At 50.6% G+C, this 19,688-nt stretch overlaps 1 protein-coding gene across 7 annotated transcripts in view; it reads left to right on the top strand.

Moving 5' to 3' along the window:
* The window catches only part of SGSM1 (small G protein signaling modulator 1), a 50,034-nt gene extending 31,180 nt beyond the window's left edge, over window positions 1–18,854 (top strand). For 4 of the 7 annotated variants that reach the window (XM_075110777.1, XM_075110776.1, XM_075110774.1 and 1 more), the window contains 14 exons: window positions 442–621; window positions 1,737–1,875; window positions 2,236–2,300; window positions 2,692–2,837; window positions 3,418–3,546; window positions 4,035–4,217; window positions 6,634–6,705; window positions 7,509–8,090; window positions 8,313–8,437; window positions 9,734–9,816; window positions 10,184–10,293; window positions 10,587–10,683; window positions 11,101–11,268; window positions 11,789–18,854. In XM_075110777.1, the coding sequence (XP_074966878.1) occupies window positions 442–621; window positions 1,737–1,875; window positions 2,236–2,300; window positions 2,692–2,837; window positions 3,418–3,546; window positions 4,035–4,217; window positions 6,634–6,705; window positions 7,509–8,090; window positions 8,313–8,437; window positions 9,734–9,816; window positions 10,184–10,293; window positions 10,587–10,683; window positions 11,101–11,268; window positions 11,789–11,877 (2,168 nt within the window). In that variant the 3' untranslated portion in view covers window positions 11,878–18,854. The remainder of the gene's footprint in view (window positions 1–441; window positions 622–1,736; window positions 1,876–2,235; window positions 2,301–2,691; window positions 2,838–3,417; window positions 3,547–4,034; window positions 4,218–6,633; window positions 6,706–7,508; window positions 8,091–8,312; window positions 8,438–9,733; window positions 9,817–10,183; window positions 10,294–10,586; window positions 10,684–11,100; window positions 11,269–11,788) is intronic. The other 3 variants (XM_075110779.1, XM_075110778.1, XM_075110775.1) reach the window with 2 other exon arrangements.
* Window positions 18,855–19,688: the final 834 nt, after the last annotated feature.

Below are 19,688 nucleotides of genomic sequence, written 5' to 3'. Positions count from 1 at the left end.
CGATAGAAGACCTGTGGAGTGCTTTTAAAAAGCTATGAAATTTGATCAAAAACTTGTCCCTATATTTTTGAGGCTAGAAAGGAGCAGTCACATCTCCTGTGACTCCTCCATAACATCAGTTAAGATTATACTTAGTTCTCCCTGCCTTTAGCTGACTAACACAATTCAGTGAGTCAGATAAAAATCAGATTGAGGCTAAAATAGCAGATAGAGATGCTCCTTTCTGTAGCTTCCTTTTGATCTACCCCTTAAAATTCCATGCTGGGGGCCAAATGTTCTGTGAAATGAATTGCTGCGATCTCCTCAGCTGGCATCATCAAAGTCTGTGCAGTTCCTGTAGACCTTCCCAGAGGGGGGTGGAGCAGCATCAGTTCTTTCTTCTCTCAGATTCTTCCTTTCTCCCTTTTCATTTGTGCCCTTGTCCTCTCTCTGTGTCTCTAGTTAAAATTAATAGCAATTTTCATCCGTTCCTTGCATCTGTGATCGCCACCACTGCTGTGAGAGGGAAGATCGCAAGGACTCCAGCTGCAAGCAAGATGGTGGTGATCCCTAAATGGTTTCTGAGTCTCCCCATCACGTCCCGACCTCCCCTTGCTGCTCTGGGGGCCTCTCGGCGTCAGTGTAATGCGGCTGTCGTTTGTGTCTGGTACTACTGCTTGCCTGTGTTGTCACTTGATAATTCCTGCAGAGATGTCCCCTGTCACTGCTGACTGTCACTGACCCATCAGCACCTGGTCAGTGTGAGGGAAATAGGAATATTCCAACATTTTTCTTGCTAGTATCAGTTATTCAATATCACAAGCAGGGAGAGTCAGTGAGACTCTCGAAGGGCAAGTGAGGAAGCCGTCTCCCAGCTGGAAGCTGGAATTTCTTACCACCATTTAACTTCCAAGGAGGAGCAAGTAGGATTATTCTTTATTAATCCTTTTCTGCATCCTACAGTTCACCTTCTTCATGATGGCCTTTTCCTAGAGAGGCCCAACACCGAAAGGCAGGGGCTGTTCCAGGGCAGGACAGCAGCCAAGCTGCTCAGTGCGGGGCAGGTCGGCTCCAGGGGCTGCGCTCGCCCCTTGCGCTGGCTCTGTGCCTGTTCAGTTTGCAGGGCGATAGCTGAGCAGGATCCGAGGCCGTTGCAATAGCACTCCTGAGTTTAAGCAGGGATTTAGCAAGTGACAACATGAAGACCTACTTGCTCCTGCTGTCCCTCTCAACCTCGTCATCAAAGTCTATCTCCTGTCTTGTGATTTGGATGCTCCCATCTTTCCCTGAATCTTGGATGGGATCCTAGTGTTTGAGAGATGGAGGCTTTTCTCTTCCAGTGATCCACTCTTCCTGAGCCAATGGTTGACTTCAGTCATGGTTTTTCTCATCTGTATGACAGTCTGTTGCAGCCCCTTGTCTTGAATCTCTCTGAGTTGGGTGTTTGTTTTCTGCTGTGGTCAGCGCTCAGCAGTTTAAGATTAGCTTGCTGAAGGCACTGTAGTTAATTGGCAGATGGTTCTATCTCGATCTCTCATCAATGCTCTTTGTTTCCTTTCCTTTCTCCTGAGCTCACCAGTGCTGGTGCTGTGATTACCTGGTGTGGGTCCTACCTGGTTGCTGGAGTCTCCTTGGGAAGCGTGTGGGATGCTGCATTTGCTAATCAAAACCCTCCTCTCTGTCGACCTTCTGTGGCTCACCTGACTGCAGGGCAGTACCAGACAGTAGCTGATGCTCCTTTCTCTGCCCTCTTACAGTGCCCCAGGACCTGATGGACACGCCAGGTGCTGGCCTGCCTCCCATGTGGCAGCCCGGCACCCGCAAGTCCTCCTGCTCCTCCTGCTCTCAGAGTGGCTCCTCTGATGGTGGGCCATCCAATGGCTGCAGCCATGAAAGGTATGATGGCTCTGCTGCTGCTTGCTTTGAGAAATACAGGTAAAATAAAACAGGGGTTACAGGTGAAAGCCCAGCTGGATGGCTGAACTAGAGCAATTATGGTACAAGCGGTGTCTTCAGCCTCACACTTGGCTCAGTTGTCCAGGGACCATTCACAGGGGCCAGTGGGACATGTCCAGGCTGAAGTCAGTCTTGTCCCCTCATCTGGGACATCTCAGCTGCTCTGTGGCCATGTCCTGGCAGCAAGAATTGCTGCTCCCAAGCTGAGCAGAGGTCCTGTAGCGCACCTCTGAGGGCAAACCTGGACTAGTCAGATCAAAGCAGGGGCTTCCTCACATCCAGTGTATTTTTTTTTGGCAGAGCTCCGCTGAAGCTCCTGTGTGACAATATGAAGTACCAAATCCTGTCCCGGGCCTTCTATGGCTGTGAGTACTTGCCACACCTATGGTGCTTTGAGATGTGTGATGGGCAAGGGATAAGGTCCTGGGCTCTGGGCTAGCAGTGCTGCTGAGGCAGCAGGGCAGTGGCCAAGGGAACTGGGACCAGTCTGTTGCATGCAGGGCCCTACATACTCGTGCTCAGCATTGGGAGCAGACATCTGAACACTGATCCCTGGACTTCAGCCCAATGAGCAGCTGGTGGTGTGAGACGATGAGATACTGACCTGTCCCAGTAGGCTCCCTGCTTTGCTCCTTAGGCTGGATGTGGCTTCAGAGGGTTTCCTTCAGGGACTAGATTCATCAGAGCTTTCCCCTGCACTTCACCCTCCTGGCTCCCTGAGCTCCCTGGCTGAATGTTTGCTTCTGCCTGATGCAGGGCTGGCCTATTGCAGACACCTCTCCACGGTGCGAACCCACCTGTCTGCACTGGTTAACCACAACATCGTGTCTCCTGATGTGCCCTGCAGTGCCAGCTCGGGACTGACTGTGGACATATGGCAGAGATACCTGCAGGACAGCACGGTAGGGCCAACACTCTTGTGGTGGGCTTGGGGGTTCAGGGCAGCGTCACTTAAGTGGTTGTAGCATGGTAAGGCAAAGCAAATTGAGAAGTTCCCAGGGCTCCTAATCCTCAACACACTGAAGCCGGGGGACGAAGGCTGCTCTCCTTAGCACGCTTCTGTTCAGAGCCTGCCCGCAGCACTGTCTGTCACCTTGAGTATTGAGGTCTTGAGGGGGATCCCAGCATGCTGTTACACAGGACAGCTGGAGAGCCGTGACCAGTGCCACAGTCCTGACGTGGTGCTGGGTCTCAGAGGCACAGCAGTGACCTTGAGTGACTTTGGGTCACTTTCTAGCTGTGGTGAGCCAGTGTTTCCCAAAATGTCCATCTGCAGGGGCCTCTGGCTGTGCTTAAGCCCAAGTGGAGATCTGAGAGAGCATCTGCAGTGAATGGGCAGTGAGTTTGTGGGTGGACAGCGTCTGGGCAGCACTCGGGGTGCTGAAAGGCGGCATGGCTGGGCTGGGGTTGTTCTTGCATCTGCCAGCTGATGGGCTGTGGTTCTGGCTGCATCTGTGCCCTGACTCAGAGCTCTTCCCACAGAGTTACGAGGACCAGGAGCTGCTGCGGCTGATCTACTATGGTGGGATCCAGCACGAGATCAGGAAAGCTGTCTGGCCCTTCCTTTTGGGCCATTATCAGTTTGGGATGACAGAGGCAGAAAGGAAAGAGGTTTGTATGGATGTGCTGCCAACTCAGCAGCCTGGTGGATTGCGTTAGTGTGCCCTGGATATTTCACAGCTTGAATTGTCCGTATGCCAGAGTCCACCCTGTGAACCCACTGGGCGTTATGTCCCCTTTGTACAGCGGCTGTAGATAGCCGATGGGAGAAAGACTCAGGTAAGCAAGAATTGATAGGACCAAGGTTGATGCTCCCCTGTGCAGCTGCTGGCTGCTGATGTTCAGTGCCCTGTGCACCTCTGGAGGGCAGGAAGGAGATGGATGGTCACTTTTCCGTCCTAATTTTTGTGAGGATTTTTGGGTCAGGCTCTGGCTGTTACTGTGCTGGAGATGGGTGACTTTATGTCCCATCTAGTCACGTTAATGGAAGCATGCACTTAACTTTTCTGTGCGGACTGTTGGAAGGATGGAGGAGGCACTGGTTTCTGGGCCATTCCAGGGGCATCTTTTCAAAGACGCTCTGTCTCTAAATGCTGCAGGCTGACGACCAGATCCGCACCTGCTACGAGCACACCATGGCGGAGTGGCTGGGCTGCGAGGCCATTGTCCGGCAGCGGGAGAAGGAGTCACACGCAGCAGCTCTGGCCAAGTGCTCCTCTGGGGCCAGTCTGGATTCCCACATTCAGAGGATGATGCACAGGGACTCGACGATCAGCAATGAGGTGAGGGTGCAGGGGCTTGGGGAGGGCTGTGCCTGCCCAGGCTCTGCGTTGGCCTGTGCTACAGGGAGGGGCAGAGATACAATTCTTGCTCACTCTCCTTCCCTGACCTCTGCCTGCTTCTGTGACTCGTTGCTCACTGTAATCCATACAAGTTAGAGTTGGAGCTTTCTTACCTGTTTTCATTCATCTGCTCTTCTGGAGTGCTGAGCAGTAGGAGTGGGCATCTCCGGCAGTATGACCTCAGTTTCCATAGTGTGTGGTATTGCACTGACCAAGAGGGTTTCATCTGCAGCCTGAGTGACGTATTGGAGGTCTAAAAAAATTTGCTTTGGTTCTTGCAGCTGTGGTATCCACAGCAGCACTGAACAGCTCTGCATCTGTGATCCTGGGTAGGGGTGCTGGGCGCAGAGGGTCTGAAAGCAGCAGGGTGAGGGCAGGGGGTCCTGGCAGAGGGCAGCGGATCAGCCAGGAGCCCAGAACTCATTTGTGGAGCCACATGTCCAAATCCAGACACTCACCAGTCCTGTGAAATGTTCCTTGTGGGTATTTCTGGAGAGCAAGAGATACTCGTTACCCGGTTTGCACTCCTGGTGCGCATCAGAGTTAGCTCCATGGAAGTCAGTGTTGAAGTAGGGGGAGGGAGGAAGGCCGTGTTTCTGGTGCTGAGGGGCTGTGAAACAGGTCAGTGGGCTTCTTGACTCCTTCCTTCCACCAGCTGCTCAGTACAGAGGAAGCCTGGGCTGCTGCCTGTGGGCAGGAGGAGCGGGGTGGCTCTAGGACTGGCTGTGAAGGGGCCTGCAGGGCTCAGGGCAGCCTTGGTACACTGTCCCATTGTGGGACAGAGCTGGGCCCTGGCACCCAGCTTCATGGGACTGGCTTATAGCAGTGCAGTGAGGAGTTAGATCCACAGCCCAAACCAAAGGGTGTGGAGGGAAAAGGGTATTAAAGGAAAGGCAGTCCTGGGAACAGAGTCCAGGGAGTGTTTCCATGTGGGTTTTGTCCTTGGAGGAGAATAGCCTGGCATGGCAGAGCAAGCAGTGCTGGGTTATCTGACCTTGCACCGCTGCACCAGAGGCAAATGGAGGCCAAGCTGAAAAGGGCCTGGTAGGTGCAGCACTGAAGACTTCATCTGGTTTCCTCTGGGGAGTTTGTATGAATACTTTTGGAAAGAGATGAGCTGAGCCCCAACCATGCGGGCTACATGTGTGTGTACAGGGAGGGAGAGATGCAGGGAAGGCAAGTCCAAACCAGGGTCTGTGTGCAAGAGCTGGATGACACAGCTCTCGCAAGGGATGAGCAGAGCTGGGCTGCATGGTCGGCATTGCTGAAGCCCTGTGAATCATTCCCATGCCCACCGCATCTCCACTATGGTTCTTTTTTTGTATCCGCATCTGCCTCTTCTGGGAACATGCACTGGGAGGAGAGCTGGCAGAGTTAATACATGCAAAGGTTCTCCCTTTTCCCATCTTAACCTGAAATTTCCTGTTATAAAATGCTGCCATGGTAATGGAGGAAAACAGTCGCCCTTCCTCTCGCCATCAGAGCCCTGCCCAGCAAACACCCACAATGCTAGGGTGGGGACAACTCCTGCTGCCATTCTCAAAGTGCCGTGTCTTCTTAAAACCCTATTGTTTGTGCGTGATGTCATTGCAATGCTCTGTACGTCCCGCCTCACGTGAAGCGTGGGCAGCCGCAGGCTCCTGCACTACGGTAAGCCTGGTGCAGGGGCAGCTCAGATAACAGGGAAGAGTTGCTCTTTAGTGAAGACTCATTGCTCAGAGGGAATCCATGAGGCAGAGCACTGAACTGGTTGCTGCAAAGCCCGATGCTTCCTTCTGTGCTTCAGCTGGAAGCCAGAAAAGGGTGCTGTTGACTTTTAGAGGAGCTGCCTCGACTGAGGCTGGCTTGAAACATCAATATTTGTCTTTTAAGAAAAGGAAAAAACATTAATATGCTTGGAGGGGTTGTTTTATAGCCTGTGACTTCATCGTTTATGTAAACTAAGATGGGGTGAGCTGCATTGCTGCCAAATTAGGAGAGAGATTTGTAGAAATTTGCACTCCAGGGAGACAGCGTGACCTCTCTGAAGGCCAGAAGAAAGCAGTTCCTTTCAGACCCAAACATACAGTACTTAAACAACTGGATTGGCCTGGGACTTTGTTTTTTGTCATCTTCTCCAGCAGTAAATGTCAGTGGCAGACTGAGGTAGGGTGCTGCGCTATGTGACAAATCTGCATGGCAGAGTTGATGTAACGTGAACATCTTTCATGGGTCAAATATGAGAAGTATTGGATGTGTTTTCTGTTTGCGCTTTACATGCAGATGTGCCCACCTCTGATAGCGTGGCTGGAGCCTCCCCCTGCTCCAGACACCATGCTCGTTGCCTTTTCACTGGCCTTTTTCATCTCTCTTGCAGTCTTCGCAGAGCTGCAGCTCTGGCCGACAGAATCACGCCCGGCTGCAGAGCGACTCCAGCTCTAGCACGCAGGTGAGCGGCAGCACTTCGTCCCCTCTTGCTCATTCAGACACCAGCCACCCAACAACATACATCTCTCTGCCCCGGCTTGGACTGATCGCTACTCGATAACTGTAATGATTTGTGGCAAACAGAAGCGGTTGCTGGAGGAGGTAAATGACTCACAAACCTGCCTCTGGAGCCACTAAGGTCAGGACTGTGTACTGCTTGGTGGTGTTTAATATTCACCAGCCTGCTCTGCCCAGGCTCAAAGGGCCAACCCCCACGTGGCCTTCACACCTGAGGGCCCTTGGCTGCTCCATATATTAGTAACCATGTGTTTAACTAACCTGTTTAAATGACGTTCTGCCCAATATATTATGCTGAGAAAAACCTCGTCCTTTGGAGCAGGGACTGTGGGCTCAGAGTTGTGCAGACAACCAAGCGCTGACCTGCCAAATCCGGGCCGGGGAGCCTAAAGGCTGAGAACTGTGCCCAGAAATTCCTCCAAGAGTCTGGTTAAAATGGGACAGAGAGCTAGGTGCTCAGGCTGGAGTTGTCTCTCACTATAGCGAAGATGTGGAGCCACAGCCAGGCACAGCACTAGTGAGTTAAAATGCCCTGAAATCCTCCAAGCTTTCTGCCACTAGTTGCTTGTATGAGTCCTGCACGTATAAAGCAGATCTCCCCTCCCCTCTGTTGGGAACGTGGGCATTATGTCCCCAAGAGCTGCATTCAGCAGTTTAACTGAATGCAACTCCTGAGGACATAATGCTCATGTTCCCAACAGTTTGCTGAAAGCAGGGTGGTTTGCTTGTTCTGCTCGTGCTTTGCAGGTGTTTGAATCTGTTGATGAAGTGGAACAGGCTGAAGCAGATGCTCAGTTGGAAGATGGCAAACGAAGCAAGATCCCCAATGGGACAGTTCCCAACGGCACGTGTTCCCCTGATTCTGGCCACCCCTCTTCCCAGAATTTCTCCATTGCATCAGGATTCTCCGAGCGCAGCTTCAGCAATGAGGACAGCGCTCTGGAAACCAACAAATCCTCGGCCAGCTCTCAGGGAAAGGCCGGTAGGTCCGACATGCCAGGCCCACAGGACCCGGATGGTGCTCTGCAGGAGAAGCTGCAGGGCCAAGACAGCCTGGAAGGTGAATTTCCCACTGGTGGAGGCGTGGACTTTGTTCCCGTGGGTGAGAGCTCGGCAGGGGTCCTGCGTGATCGTGACGCGGTGGCCCTGACTGTGGTAGAGAGCTGGGCAGACAGCGAAGCTGAAAAGCAAAGCTTGGTGGAGAGTGAAGATAACCTCTCTGAGGAGCCAGAGATGGAGAGTTTGTACCCGCAGCTGGATTCTCTGGCTGTAGCTGATCTGGCCAACAGTGAAGCATCTGCTGTCTCCTCGGCGGGTGTCACCTACTCTGTAAGTACGGGCTTGTTCACTGGGTAGGTTTCATCCTGGGTGTCCCACTGTTTACCTGCATTTGCCCTGTGCTAATCCTGCATGTGTAGGATGTGCATATCCTTGCGTGTACGGGGGCCCTCCACCTTCCACCCAAACTCTGCCCTGTCGCTCCGTTGCCCTTGCGACTTTCTTTTTGATTTTTATTTGAAAACAAATCAACTTTGCTTTTGTTTTGGGCAGCCAGAGCTACTGGACATGTACACAGTGAACCTGCACCGCATTGAGAAGGACGTGCAGAGGTGTGACCGCAACTACTGGTACTTCACCCCTGCCAACCTGGAGAAACTCCGCAACATCATGTGCAGGTGGGAGGTGCGGGGGTCAGGGTGGGGGCCTGCCTGCCCTCCCTGCGACGGGAGCAGGCTCCTGACGCTGGTGGCTGGTTTCCCTAAACTCACCTTGAGACTGGAGCCTCAAACTTTGTTCTGGTTACTGAGTTTTGCCTCCTTGACTTCCTCGCCCAAATCCCCTCATCATCCCAGAACTGGTGCCACAGCCCCAGAGAGCTCACGGTTGCCAGACTGAGGAATCCAGCCGTCCTGCCTTGTGCTGCTCAGCCCAGTGACTGCCGTGGGCCTGGGTTGATGGCCAGAGCAGAGGGCTCCCTGGGGCTGCTCATGCACGCTGCCTCGCGCTGTCAACCGAGTGCAGCCCACCTGTTCTCTGGAGTACGACTAGAAAATGTTTTAATGAGGATCAGCCTGCAGAGCTGTAGTGCTAATGAGGAAGTGTCTATCCAAGAACCCAGGAGACAGCCATACCTGGGTGCATTTCTGATTCTCTTTGCTTAGTCCCTGTGACTAAGAGGTTGCTGTGTGACATTCACCAACTCAAACCAGCTCCAGCTCAGCAGCTGCAGCTGTTTCGGGGGCAGTGAAGGCTAAAATATTATTACTCATCTTGCAAATATGAGGAGAAGCTGCTATTTCATTAGAACTGTCGCTTTATCTGACAGCCAGAGTTGGAGATCTCTGCTGAGATGAGACCTGCAATACAGCAGATTTTGGAAAACTAATGGGCAGGATGGAAAAGATTGTTTCCTTGTGCCAGCAGTGGATCTGAGTCCTTTCTGAACACATTTTGACTTGCTACCAAATATGGGAAGATATCTCTGCAGGGCTGGTTGCTTCCTGGGACACTGGGTGCAGGGAGATGAAGCAGGCAATATCGTGCAGAGCGCCAAGAGGATGAACTGAGGGGGAAGGGTGAGAATGAGAGATAAACTAACAAACTCTATCAGTCTCTGCCCTTTGACCAACCACCTCACCTTGCTGTGCTTTTTGATTTCACTTTTCTCTGTGCTGATTTTCATGCAATGGCTACTGCAGGGTGTTGATCCAGGGCCGTGCATGCATGGCTTACCTGACAGTCACTACGGGAACTTAATCATTTACAGGCCGCCTGTAGAGGAACAGAGCGCAGGCGTAACAGAATAAACAGGTCTGATTTACCCTGCCTGCTGCCATGCATTGGTGGCAGCGTGTAGGAAACACCAGCGTCCCAGGAATGGAGGCAGGGCATGGGCAAGCGAGGTGGCAGGCTGTGGCACTCGTGTGGCATGGGAAGGGCTCACGGGCCACCTTTCCTGCTCTCTCACACAGCTACATCTGGCAGCACATTGAGATCGGCTACGTGCAGGGGATGTGTGACCTGCTGGCCCCTCTCCTGGTCATCCTGGATGACGGTGAGTGGGTGGTTCTGCTCCACTGTCCCCATACCTTTGTGGGAGTGCGTGGGGGGATCTGCTGGACTGGTGGTGGCCCTTTGCAGTGGGAGAGTCCCATGCTCAGAGGTGTGGAGCAGCTGGTAGCAGCATCCCATTTGTCCTTGATGCTGTCTGACTCTGGGCGCCCAACCTGGGGACAGCATCTACCTTTTGCAGTGTGAGGTGTGTTTCCGAGGCCAGTCCCTGCTGCGCAGCTCTGGCTCTGCATTTGTGGAGCGAGGAGGGGTATTCCTGCTGCGAGTGGATGTGGGGTGTGGTGATGCGGGTGCAGACACAGCAGTGCCCATACAGCTGAGCAGTGACTGTCTCTCTCTCCCCTGTGCAGAGGCTCTGGCTTTCAGCTGTTTCACTGAGCTTATGAAGAGGATGAATCAGAACTTCCCCCACGGGGGAGCCATGGACACCCACTTTGCCAACATGAGATCTCTGATCCAGGTAGGGGGGTCCTGGCAGAGGGTTGGCAGCCTCTCAAACCGGAGAGGGATAGGTGTTCTTGGGGCAGGGGTCTTGGAGGAGCTGAGAGAAGCTTTCAGTGGCAGAAAGCAGGAGGGAGAGCGGGGGGCTGTAAAGAGAGCCTGGGAGTGACACGTGCCAGGATTGCAAAGGAGGGAAAAGCTGGGTGGAAGACGGTGTGGGTGGGAGAGCAGTGGGATTGGAGGAAGGCAGGCAGAGAAATGGCTGGTGCCTCCGGTCTGCACTGATGAGTTTCCTCTTGCTTTTCTTGGCAGATTCTGGACTCTGAGCTCTTTGAGCTGATGCACCAGAATGGTGACTACACTCATTTCTACTTCTGCTACCGATGGTTTCTCCTGGACTTCAAGAGAGGTGTGTTCTGGATGGGAGGCAGTTGAGACCAGCAAATGGGGAAGGAAGGCAAGGTCTGCCATGCTTCTCGATATACTCTGCAGCTTCAGTTGTCTGAACGTAACTTTTTACCATGTGTTCCTGTTTTGCTTTCCCCTAGTAGATTTGTGGCTGACTTTTCTGTCTAGATACAGAACCTGTTGTTCCTGAGCTGCTGGTGAGCCTCCACCAGGTTTGTGTCCTGAAGGCTGTGCCACCTGCTGCAGGCCAGAATATTTGTCTCTGCAGATGACTGACTTATTGCTTCCAATTGGAACAGGTTCTTGTGGGAAGAAACCACCCAGCGTGTCTTCCTAGTGCTGCTGTGAACTCTGAGTCTGGATGATTGTAAACCAGTGGCTGGTGTGGTAATTGCTGGGCTTTTTCCTCTGTTAACAGAGCTGGTGTATGATGACGTGTTCGCCGTCTGGGAGACCATCTGGGCAGCTGCACATGTTTCCTCTGCACACTATGTGCTCTTCATTGCCCTGGCTTTGGTGGAAATGTACCGGGACATAATCTTGGAGAACAACATGGATTTTACAGACATCATCAAGTTTTTCAACGGTACAGCTCGTGTTCTGTTGGGCTGAATTTGTGGCAGCTGCTCAGATATAGGCAGCACATGTCTGTCTGACTGCTAGTCAGTCATGTCTGAGCTATAATGGTAAATGCTTAAAACAAACAGAGCAGTGTATGGTTGTGTGATGCTGATGCTTGGAATGCGATGGTAAAGCGACCCCTTGCCCTGAACAGTCAGGCTCCGAGAGGTCTGGTGGTGCCTGGGGGAAGCCACCCTGCCGTCCTTGGCAACAGCCCACCTTGCCATGCTTGAAGGGAGCTGTGAGCATAGGTTGTGCTTCCTGTTGGCTGTAATCATCCTGAGGTGAGTTGGTTAATGATGGCTCTTTGGAGTCAGGTGTCTCTGCGAGGGATGGTGCTTGGGGACCTGGGCAGGAATCTGCAGCTTCAGCTCCTGCCTGGAGCTTGGCTGAGAAGCAGAGAGGTGTGAGGCTGGGGGGACTCCTCAAGACACCATGTTGCTCGGGTCTAGCCTCTTTGTGGGTTCCTTCTGTCTGTGTTCCAGAAATGGCTGAGCGGCACAACACCAAGCAGATCCTGAAGTTGGCTCGGGACCTTGTCTATAAAGTCCAGACTCTGATTGAGAACAAATGAAGGATATGGGGAAGACGAGGCATCCAGACAGCCGGGAATCCCCTTCAATGCTTCCTCCCCTTCTCCTTTTTCTCGAAGTGCCACACCTGTGGAAATAAGGTAGTTGGACACATGCTGCTGTCTAAACTGGAAGTACCCTTAGCTCTCCAAGTGCTGTGTTCAGTGTTAGGTCCAGGGGCCCCAGCTCAGATCTTCACAGCCTTCTCCAGTGACTTAACCAAAGATCTGTACAATTGCATTTTATTGCTAAGGACTTGCTTTGGAAGCAGGACCCAGGCAGTCGTTTGCCTTGTTACAGCAGAAGGCCACCACGTGCGGTTACCACCACAACTGCCAAGGCAGTTGCCAGCATCCCAGGTCAGAGCTCGGGGTCTGGGAGAGCAGAGCTGCCAGACCTCCTCGGGGCCGGCTTGGGCTCAACAGCCTTTGTTGCAAGGAAACAAAGCTGCTTCCTTGGACAGCCGTTACCCTGTGGCACGGGAAAGCCAGCCAGCCCTGCAAGCCTGGGCAAGACAGGGATGCTGCCAATACTCAGTTTCTTACTAACATTATGAGGTTCTGCCGGTAACAGAGAGGGACTTTGATCACAGAAATTCCTTTTCTTTTGATGTTATCCCTTGATGCATAGCATCCCTTTCAGTATTTATTTTAGGGCTCTCTTCTCTCCCTGGGATTTTTATGTTATTTATTACTACAATATCAGAGTATACAAGAGTTTCAGCTCTGGATGGGTTTTCAGAAGAGCTCCAAATTCAGCATTGGGATTTTCTTTCAAAATCCAGCCTCTGTAACGCTCTCTGAACATTGGAAAATCTGGTCCTAACCTTCTCTGGGAACTCTAGACTTGAGGTTTTCATACCTGCCTTACTCTAGCTGCTTGTGTTAGGAGTCTGGTCTCCCTGTCGTTCCTCTGCAACCCCTGTTAGGGGAGAGCTCCTTGGAAGGCAAGTCAGAGCTCCTGGCTTCAGTGACTGTCCTGACTTTCCCTCTGAAGGTGCCTGTCTCTTCCTCTCTTAATTAAAAGACCAGCTGCTCAAAGCTAGACAGTGCAAACAATCCCCTTGGTGCCTGCAGGTTTTCTGTGTGCTTCTGGGGCTGGCTGCAAAGCCCCCTAAGTCCACTGAAAGTCTCCAGTTAGGTCTTGGTGGGCTTCTTTCACATGCCTGTGAAGAGGAAAATAGCCCAAGGTCTCTGAGTGGTCTTTGCTTTTGGAAGATGCACTCCTGTGGTCACTTCTGCAGTGGCTCTCCAGCGTTGCAGCCCCTGGAGCACGCTGCATGAAGTGCCTCTCCAGCACTACCAGCATGAGAGCTGAGCTGCTGTGTCATGCTAAGGCTGCGCTATTGAGGGTTTGGATTCATTTTTTAACTCAGGTAAAAACAATAAGGGAAAAGGAGAGGTGTAGGTTGTTGGTAGGTCTAGTTCAGCCAGGGAGGGCTTTGTCATGGCCACAGAAGGTTGCCATGAATGTGTGCTGTCAGCAGCAGGGAAGATGCTGGGTTGTAGCTCTCTATAAGGGTACTTTCTCTCAAGTTTTGCTGCAAAAATTTGTGTTCCCCCTCCATGCAATGTGTGATGTGTGTGTGCTCTCCTCCTCCCCTCTGCAAGATAAGGCCCTGCTCTTCTCTTGTTGTTGGAGCGCTGCTCACCAGAAGGGAAAAGGGGCCCTTCCCTTCTTCTGTGGAACATCTGTCTGTGCTGACTGTGTTTTGTATTTATTTGTGGCATGTGTCAGATGTTGCTTGCAGAAAAAGACAGATGTAAATCTGTAGAAGAGAAAACTGCTGCTTCAGAAAAGCTCTGCAGAGTGTGGTGAAGCTATTTGCAATTTCTGAGCAAATCAGCTAGTCTTTCTACAGTACTGGGACGCAGAGGCTGCAGACAGAAAAACCAGGGAACAGTAGTAGGTACTGAATCCTTGGGGGAGGGGACTGCAGCAGGGGTGAGAGCAATGGGGAGCCTTCCATTTCTTATAATCCCAACAAGCGAAAGCGTACCAACAATCTAGGAAATTCTCTGAAGCAATTTTCTGCATTAAATCTCCAGAGAATGCTTGGTCTGTAGTAGCACAGGAAACAAAGGCATCTGAGCTTCAAATCTGCCAGTTCACGTGTGAATCTTTCATCTTTCCACGAAGCAGAGCCTGTGCCCTTCCTACCAGGCTGCTCCTGTTCCCTCTAGGTCCTAGGACAGGTAGTAGTCTGCCTGCATCCCCTGGGAAGGGGAAGTGCTCTGTCCTCCCCTTTCTGAGGGACAAGAACCAGTAAGTCAACACAGTCTTATCAAGCAACATTGCTGACACTTTATTTTCAAGCTTATGTTTTTCTTTTCTTGGTTTTTTTTTGAACAAAAACAGCCAAGAAACTCTGCACAATATTTGCTGTCTGTATTAACTGAGAGTGTCTTTGGGCCGCTCAATATCAGTGTTTTTTGAATAACTTCTGGGGGGGAAAAAGTATTTATTTATTGATTGTACATTACTGTGTGTCCTTGTGTTCTTAAGTATGTGAGTGTGCATTGTTATGCAAACGGAGATATATCTTTTCAATGTTCTTTACGATATCTTGTAAATGTTTACCAGAAAATTGTGTCTATATATAATATATATACAGTATAGAGAGAAAATATGTGAATTAAGTGGGTTATTTTTTTGAGGGGGGTGGGGGGGAAATCTTTTGCTTCTAAGAACTGTGTGGTTTCTATAGCACCTATTCCATGATGTGCCAATCTGTCACTGTCCCTGTACTGTGAGAGTTCTGGTACAGCAACAGGAAGCTCAGAGCAGAAGAACCATCATGACCTCAGCTTAGCTTGATTTTAGTTCTGACTTTAAAACAGGAAAGAAGACAAAAAGGAGGGAGAAAAAAAAAAATAAAAAAGCTTTGTTCCAGCTATGGTGCTGAATAGAGTCCGCAGGAGCAGACCTCTGCTGGAGCTGTGCGGGGTTTTGTGCCTGCCCTGGGATTAGCTTACCTAAGAACAGTCGCAGAGTGGAGGCTTCTGGACTGCAGAGAAATTGGATAGTCTAAAGAACATGGTCGGTCATTTAAACTGGAACTAAAGTAATTCACTTCTGCAGCTGATCATACTGTTTTGTTAGGAAGGGAGAATTACATGACCTGTACAGAGCACTTGCCGAGCCGATCTGCTCTCCTAACTAGCGCCCACCCAGACTAGCTCTGCTGAAGGCGGTGTGCCCCACGCACAGCTCTACTCTAATTTGTACAAAAGTCAGTGAAAACTCTCTGCTTCCGAGTACTCCCGTGACAACTTGAGTCTGAACTTGGAGGTCTGGCTTTGTGTTCCCATGCAGATCTGAGGCAGAGGGCGTGAATGGTTTCCAGGCCCTGCTCTGGTGGACGGTGCTGTTCCCCGTTCCTGCCCTGCCAGACCCTCGCCGTGCTGCTGGCATGGGAGCAGGCAGGACAGCAGCTGTGGGAGGCCAGAAACAGGCTGTGGCAGTCCCTGTGCTCTGCCCTACCGCAGCTCCTGTCCATGTGGTCCCAGCTCAGTTTTGGGCACCTTATCAGAAGTCGCAGTAGGTAGCAGCTGTGCTCCTTGCTGACCCCTCGGGGACAGCCGCTGTCTGACTGGCAGGTTTATGTGCTTGTGGAGACCCATAGTGAAGCAACACCAGGAGTGTGGGGCTCAAGTGGGGTTAAAAGCTACTAAAATGTAAGGAAAGGTTTTTGTTGTACAGCTGTTCATAGGCCCTCTCCTGCCTGGCTCTGCCCCTCTGCTAGATTGCCCTGAGATAAAAGCATTATTCTGGGTTTCCAACAGCGTGAATCCTCATGGCCCTGCGAGACGGCACAGACCTCTCCTGGCTGTGCAGCCGGAGGATCGCCTGTTTACCACGGAGGGAGAAGCCCGTTGCAGGGGAATGCTTGCCCATATACAGTAATCTTGTCTGGTTCCTTGTGGGAGAGGAATGTCTCATCCCAGCAGCTCTGTGCAGCTGAAATCCACCCTGTGCAATGGCACTACAAGCCAAGGACTATCTTTAGCCTGCTGTTGTTCACTCTGTGGGACCAGGGACTCAAGCTGCTGCGCCTTCTCACTTGAGACTGCTGCATCCTTCCCGCGGGGCGTAGCATCCCACCTGCCCCCAGCCCGTGTTCTCTGCTCCAGGTCACTCCAGAGCTGAGCCTGAGTGCAGGACAGACTCCATGGGCTGAGCTGTTCAACTCGCATTGCACCCAAACTGAGCATCTGCAGAGGTGTGGGGTTTTCTCCTTATCTTTTGTTAGAGCTGCTCAGCTCGCAAATAACCTCTGTATGATTAAATACGGTGAATGTTTGTGTCCTGGCCCTGTGTTCCCCGAGGGAGTTACTATGGATTCTCTTTCTGCATTTGAGCTTTCTGCTGATGCAACCTACCAAATAACTCTTGGTACCCATCTCTCTTAGTGTTACTCATGTGAACACTTTAGAAGTTGTCTTTGTTCCTAAATGTGAGATTTCTATAGGAGTTCTTCTCTTACTGTGTTGAATCTCTGAATTGCTTTGCTATTAACATTTTTCATGAAGACTGAGAGGGTTTTTTGCATGATAAGTTCTTGCTGCCACCCTGTTCTGCTCTCAGCCAGCCTCTTATATTTTGAACATTCCTTAACATATCCAAATATACCTTTTCTCCTAACTAGAGCCAGCAGTGGAAATGCAGGTATCAGCAACCATTGTCGCTGATAAGTAAAAAACAGATCAAGAGGAGTGACTGTTCTAGATGTGGTAGCTAGGAATCGTGGTTCTGCTGGGAACTCACGCATGGGCAAGCTGCGCCTATCCCTAAATCCCACCTTGGAGACACATGCCTTTGTGGCAGGGTGGTGGTAAAGAGCAATTTATGGATTGAGATTCTTATTCTTTCTTCTTTTTTTTTTTTTTGTTTACTTACTTTAACCAGGCTGGCTAGTCTTCCTTTCTTTCCCCATTTACGTTGAGTAGCTGTCTAATTCTCTGCACTGGGAGCCACTGTGGCAAACAGTCCTCAAAATAGGTATGGGACCAGTTTCAGGATGCTCATCATGTATGTTTGCTTTTAAAAATACCTTATACTATCTTAAATTGCTGTTCTCTGCTGTGGTATCACTGTTCAGCTAGTGGTAGCCCGTTCATCAGTGGGGTCAAAACGTTTATCATTTCATCAAAGCATCTGTGAAATAGTTTTCACTCCATTTGGGAATTTCCAGTAGTACGAAGCAGTTCGGGGCACATTTTCGGCATTTTACTATCGCGTGAGCACAAATTGATAGTGAAAGAGCACAACTCATAGATGAAGTGACAGTTTTCTAGCAATATGGAAGGGTTGTAAATCTCACCAGAACCAGTTTTCAGAAATTCTTACTAAGTTTTTAGACACCCTGAAGTAGATAATACGCCACTCACTGTTGCCTGCTATTTCAGGCACTCCAATGATCTTCACTCAAGGTCATTATCCTCGTTGCCTGCCCTGAAGTAAACACATATCGCTGATGAAGGCACCTGAAGTCTTTGTGGTCCCCAATCAAACTCACCACATTTATGTTCTATGGTGGCAGCGTGGGCCAAAGTTAAGGCTGTTTTGGTGCCATAGCCATGCATTTCTGCAGCTTAGAGTGTTTGGATTTCTTCTAAACTTTGTCCGAATCCTGAATTTCCTGGAGAATGTATGTTGTTGGAATAGCCATAGCAGTCTTTTAATATGTGTCTAATTTTAGATTAGTGATAAGCATATTCAACCTTGAATTCCCGTTCAGTAGTTTAATAACTTCCTTTTTTAAATTGATTTTGCACACGGAGACTAAGCAGGGAGCCCAAAGACGGAGCTGGAGGTGACGGCCTCTGGTCCGTGGCTGGGTACGATTGCTCCCGAGCCACTGGCACGCAAAGGGTCTGTGTCCCCATCAGCTCTGCCTGCACCCCAGGCTCCGGCAGCGGGGGCCAGCCCTGCACACACAGCCGTGCCTGGAGCAGGTGGGTTGTGTCTGGCCTCTGCCCCACCAGATGGGTCTGCTGAGTCTCTCAGGTCTCCTGCAGAAAGCCCCCGCTTCCCTCTGCCCAGCAAGAGCAGCCGTCGCCCGTTGGGGCAGCTGCTGCCCTCGGTGGTGGTGAGAGCCTCCGAGGAGCTCAGCACGTGGCAGGGAGTGGGCATTAAGTGCCACCCAAGTGGGAGATGGCTAGGCGGAAGGCCACTTTTCATCAGCTCTTTTGTAAGGGGTAAAAAGCACTTTTGTTTTGTTTTTAATAAATCAATGCTAAAATTTGAACTATGCACAAGATCTCAAAAAGTACATGGAAGTTTTGAGAATCAGTGTGGCTTCACTGCTAAGGAAGATAAAGAATTTAAAATCCTGATACTGGATACTGAGATACTAAAAATTTCATTTTCATGACTACATAGAAAGATCTACTTAAATTCTCAGAAATGCAGTCTCTTCTTGGAGAGTAATTCCCAGGAGCCAGGGAAGGAGAAAGCTGTTTTTCACAAACAGAATTAATGAAAACTTTTGTTGAAAATCCAACTCCGATGTAACCTTAGACACATGATTGTCACTTCCCTAGTGCTAAGGTGTGTACTGGAGAGCTTGGCAGGGTGAGTGGGTGACGCTGGGCTGTCACCCTGCTGCAACCGTCACGGAGATGACAGGTACCATCCCAAGCTCTGTGGGACATGGGATTACCTCTCAACAGCAGGGTTCTGAATGTGTCTGATGTACTGGCATTAGACTTTTATGTTGCCCTACACTGAATTGCTGCTTTTATATGTTGGATGCCATTTTGGTCTCTGGGAGTTGCTCTATCTGAGCTTAATGAGCACTATAGCTTTGAATATATTTGTAGAAGTGCTGCTAATGTTCTTAGATTATTTGAATTCCACACTGTGGTATAATATCTGTTTTATATTATTTTATCCGTGCTTTTGGTTTTTTATGTAAACTGTTCCTTATTGTTGTTCAGAAAGAAAAATTAAAGCTCTATTCTCTATGGTTAATGTATTTTCAAATCAATAAAATCCTGGTTGTTCTTTACGGCTGCACAGTCCCTGGTAAGACGGCAAACATGGATTACCCTGAAAAGGCAGTGCTGACGCCTTCAGAAATGCTGCTTCTGAGAGCGCTGGGGGGTAACTCTGCTGCACCCAAAAATGCTTTCGCCTCAGGGGGAGCAGTGGGATGCTCAGGTGCTTTCATCCTTGTTTTGAGGGCAGACTTCTGCCTCCTTCCTCAGAACTCCTGCTCCTTGTTGCTAGAAAAACTGCTACTAATTTTTAATGAGCACTCAAAGCCACGGCAAAATAACTAGGCCTGTGTCAGCTTTAGCGTGGAAAAATCTCCCCTTGTTGCTGAGTGCATGTCAGTAAATGCTCACTTGTGCCATTAATGAAACAGTAATTCCAATTAAGTTAATCTGCACCAAGCTATTTATGTGCTCTTTAAGCTGTGGACAAGGAAATTTTCAAAGAAAGAATCAGTGCGTGGCCTGAGATCTTCTCGAGCAGAATCTTTTGCTTGCCCTCCTCCCACTTCCAGCACTTCTGTAGCAGGGAACATGCTTATTTTCTGAAAGTTACGGATAGCTCTGCACAGCACTGCAACTGCTGTTCGGCTTATTTCATGCTGTGTAGCAGCTTCTCTGGTTTCCATGCAGCGCTGGCAAGGGGAAGGCCTGAGATCTAACGGTGCCTCTTGGGTACAAGTGAAGTGGGGAGCAGATCGTCCCGGGGCGGGCAGAGACGTGCTGGTTTCGTCGCCCCGGGTGCTGTGGAGCTGTGGCGTGCGCAGCCCGACCGGCAGCGGCTGCGTCTGGGGTACAGGCAGCTCGGCGTGAGA

This window comes from Phalacrocorax aristotelis, chromosome 15 (assembly GCF_949628215.1).
Source record: "Phalacrocorax aristotelis chromosome 15, bGulAri2.1, whole genome shotgun sequence".
Lineage (NCBI taxonomy): Eukaryota > Metazoa > Chordata > Aves > Suliformes > Phalacrocoracidae > Phalacrocorax > Phalacrocorax aristotelis.
Note: the sequence above shows the minus strand (reverse complement) of the source record. Positions and strands in the feature narration are given on the sequence as shown.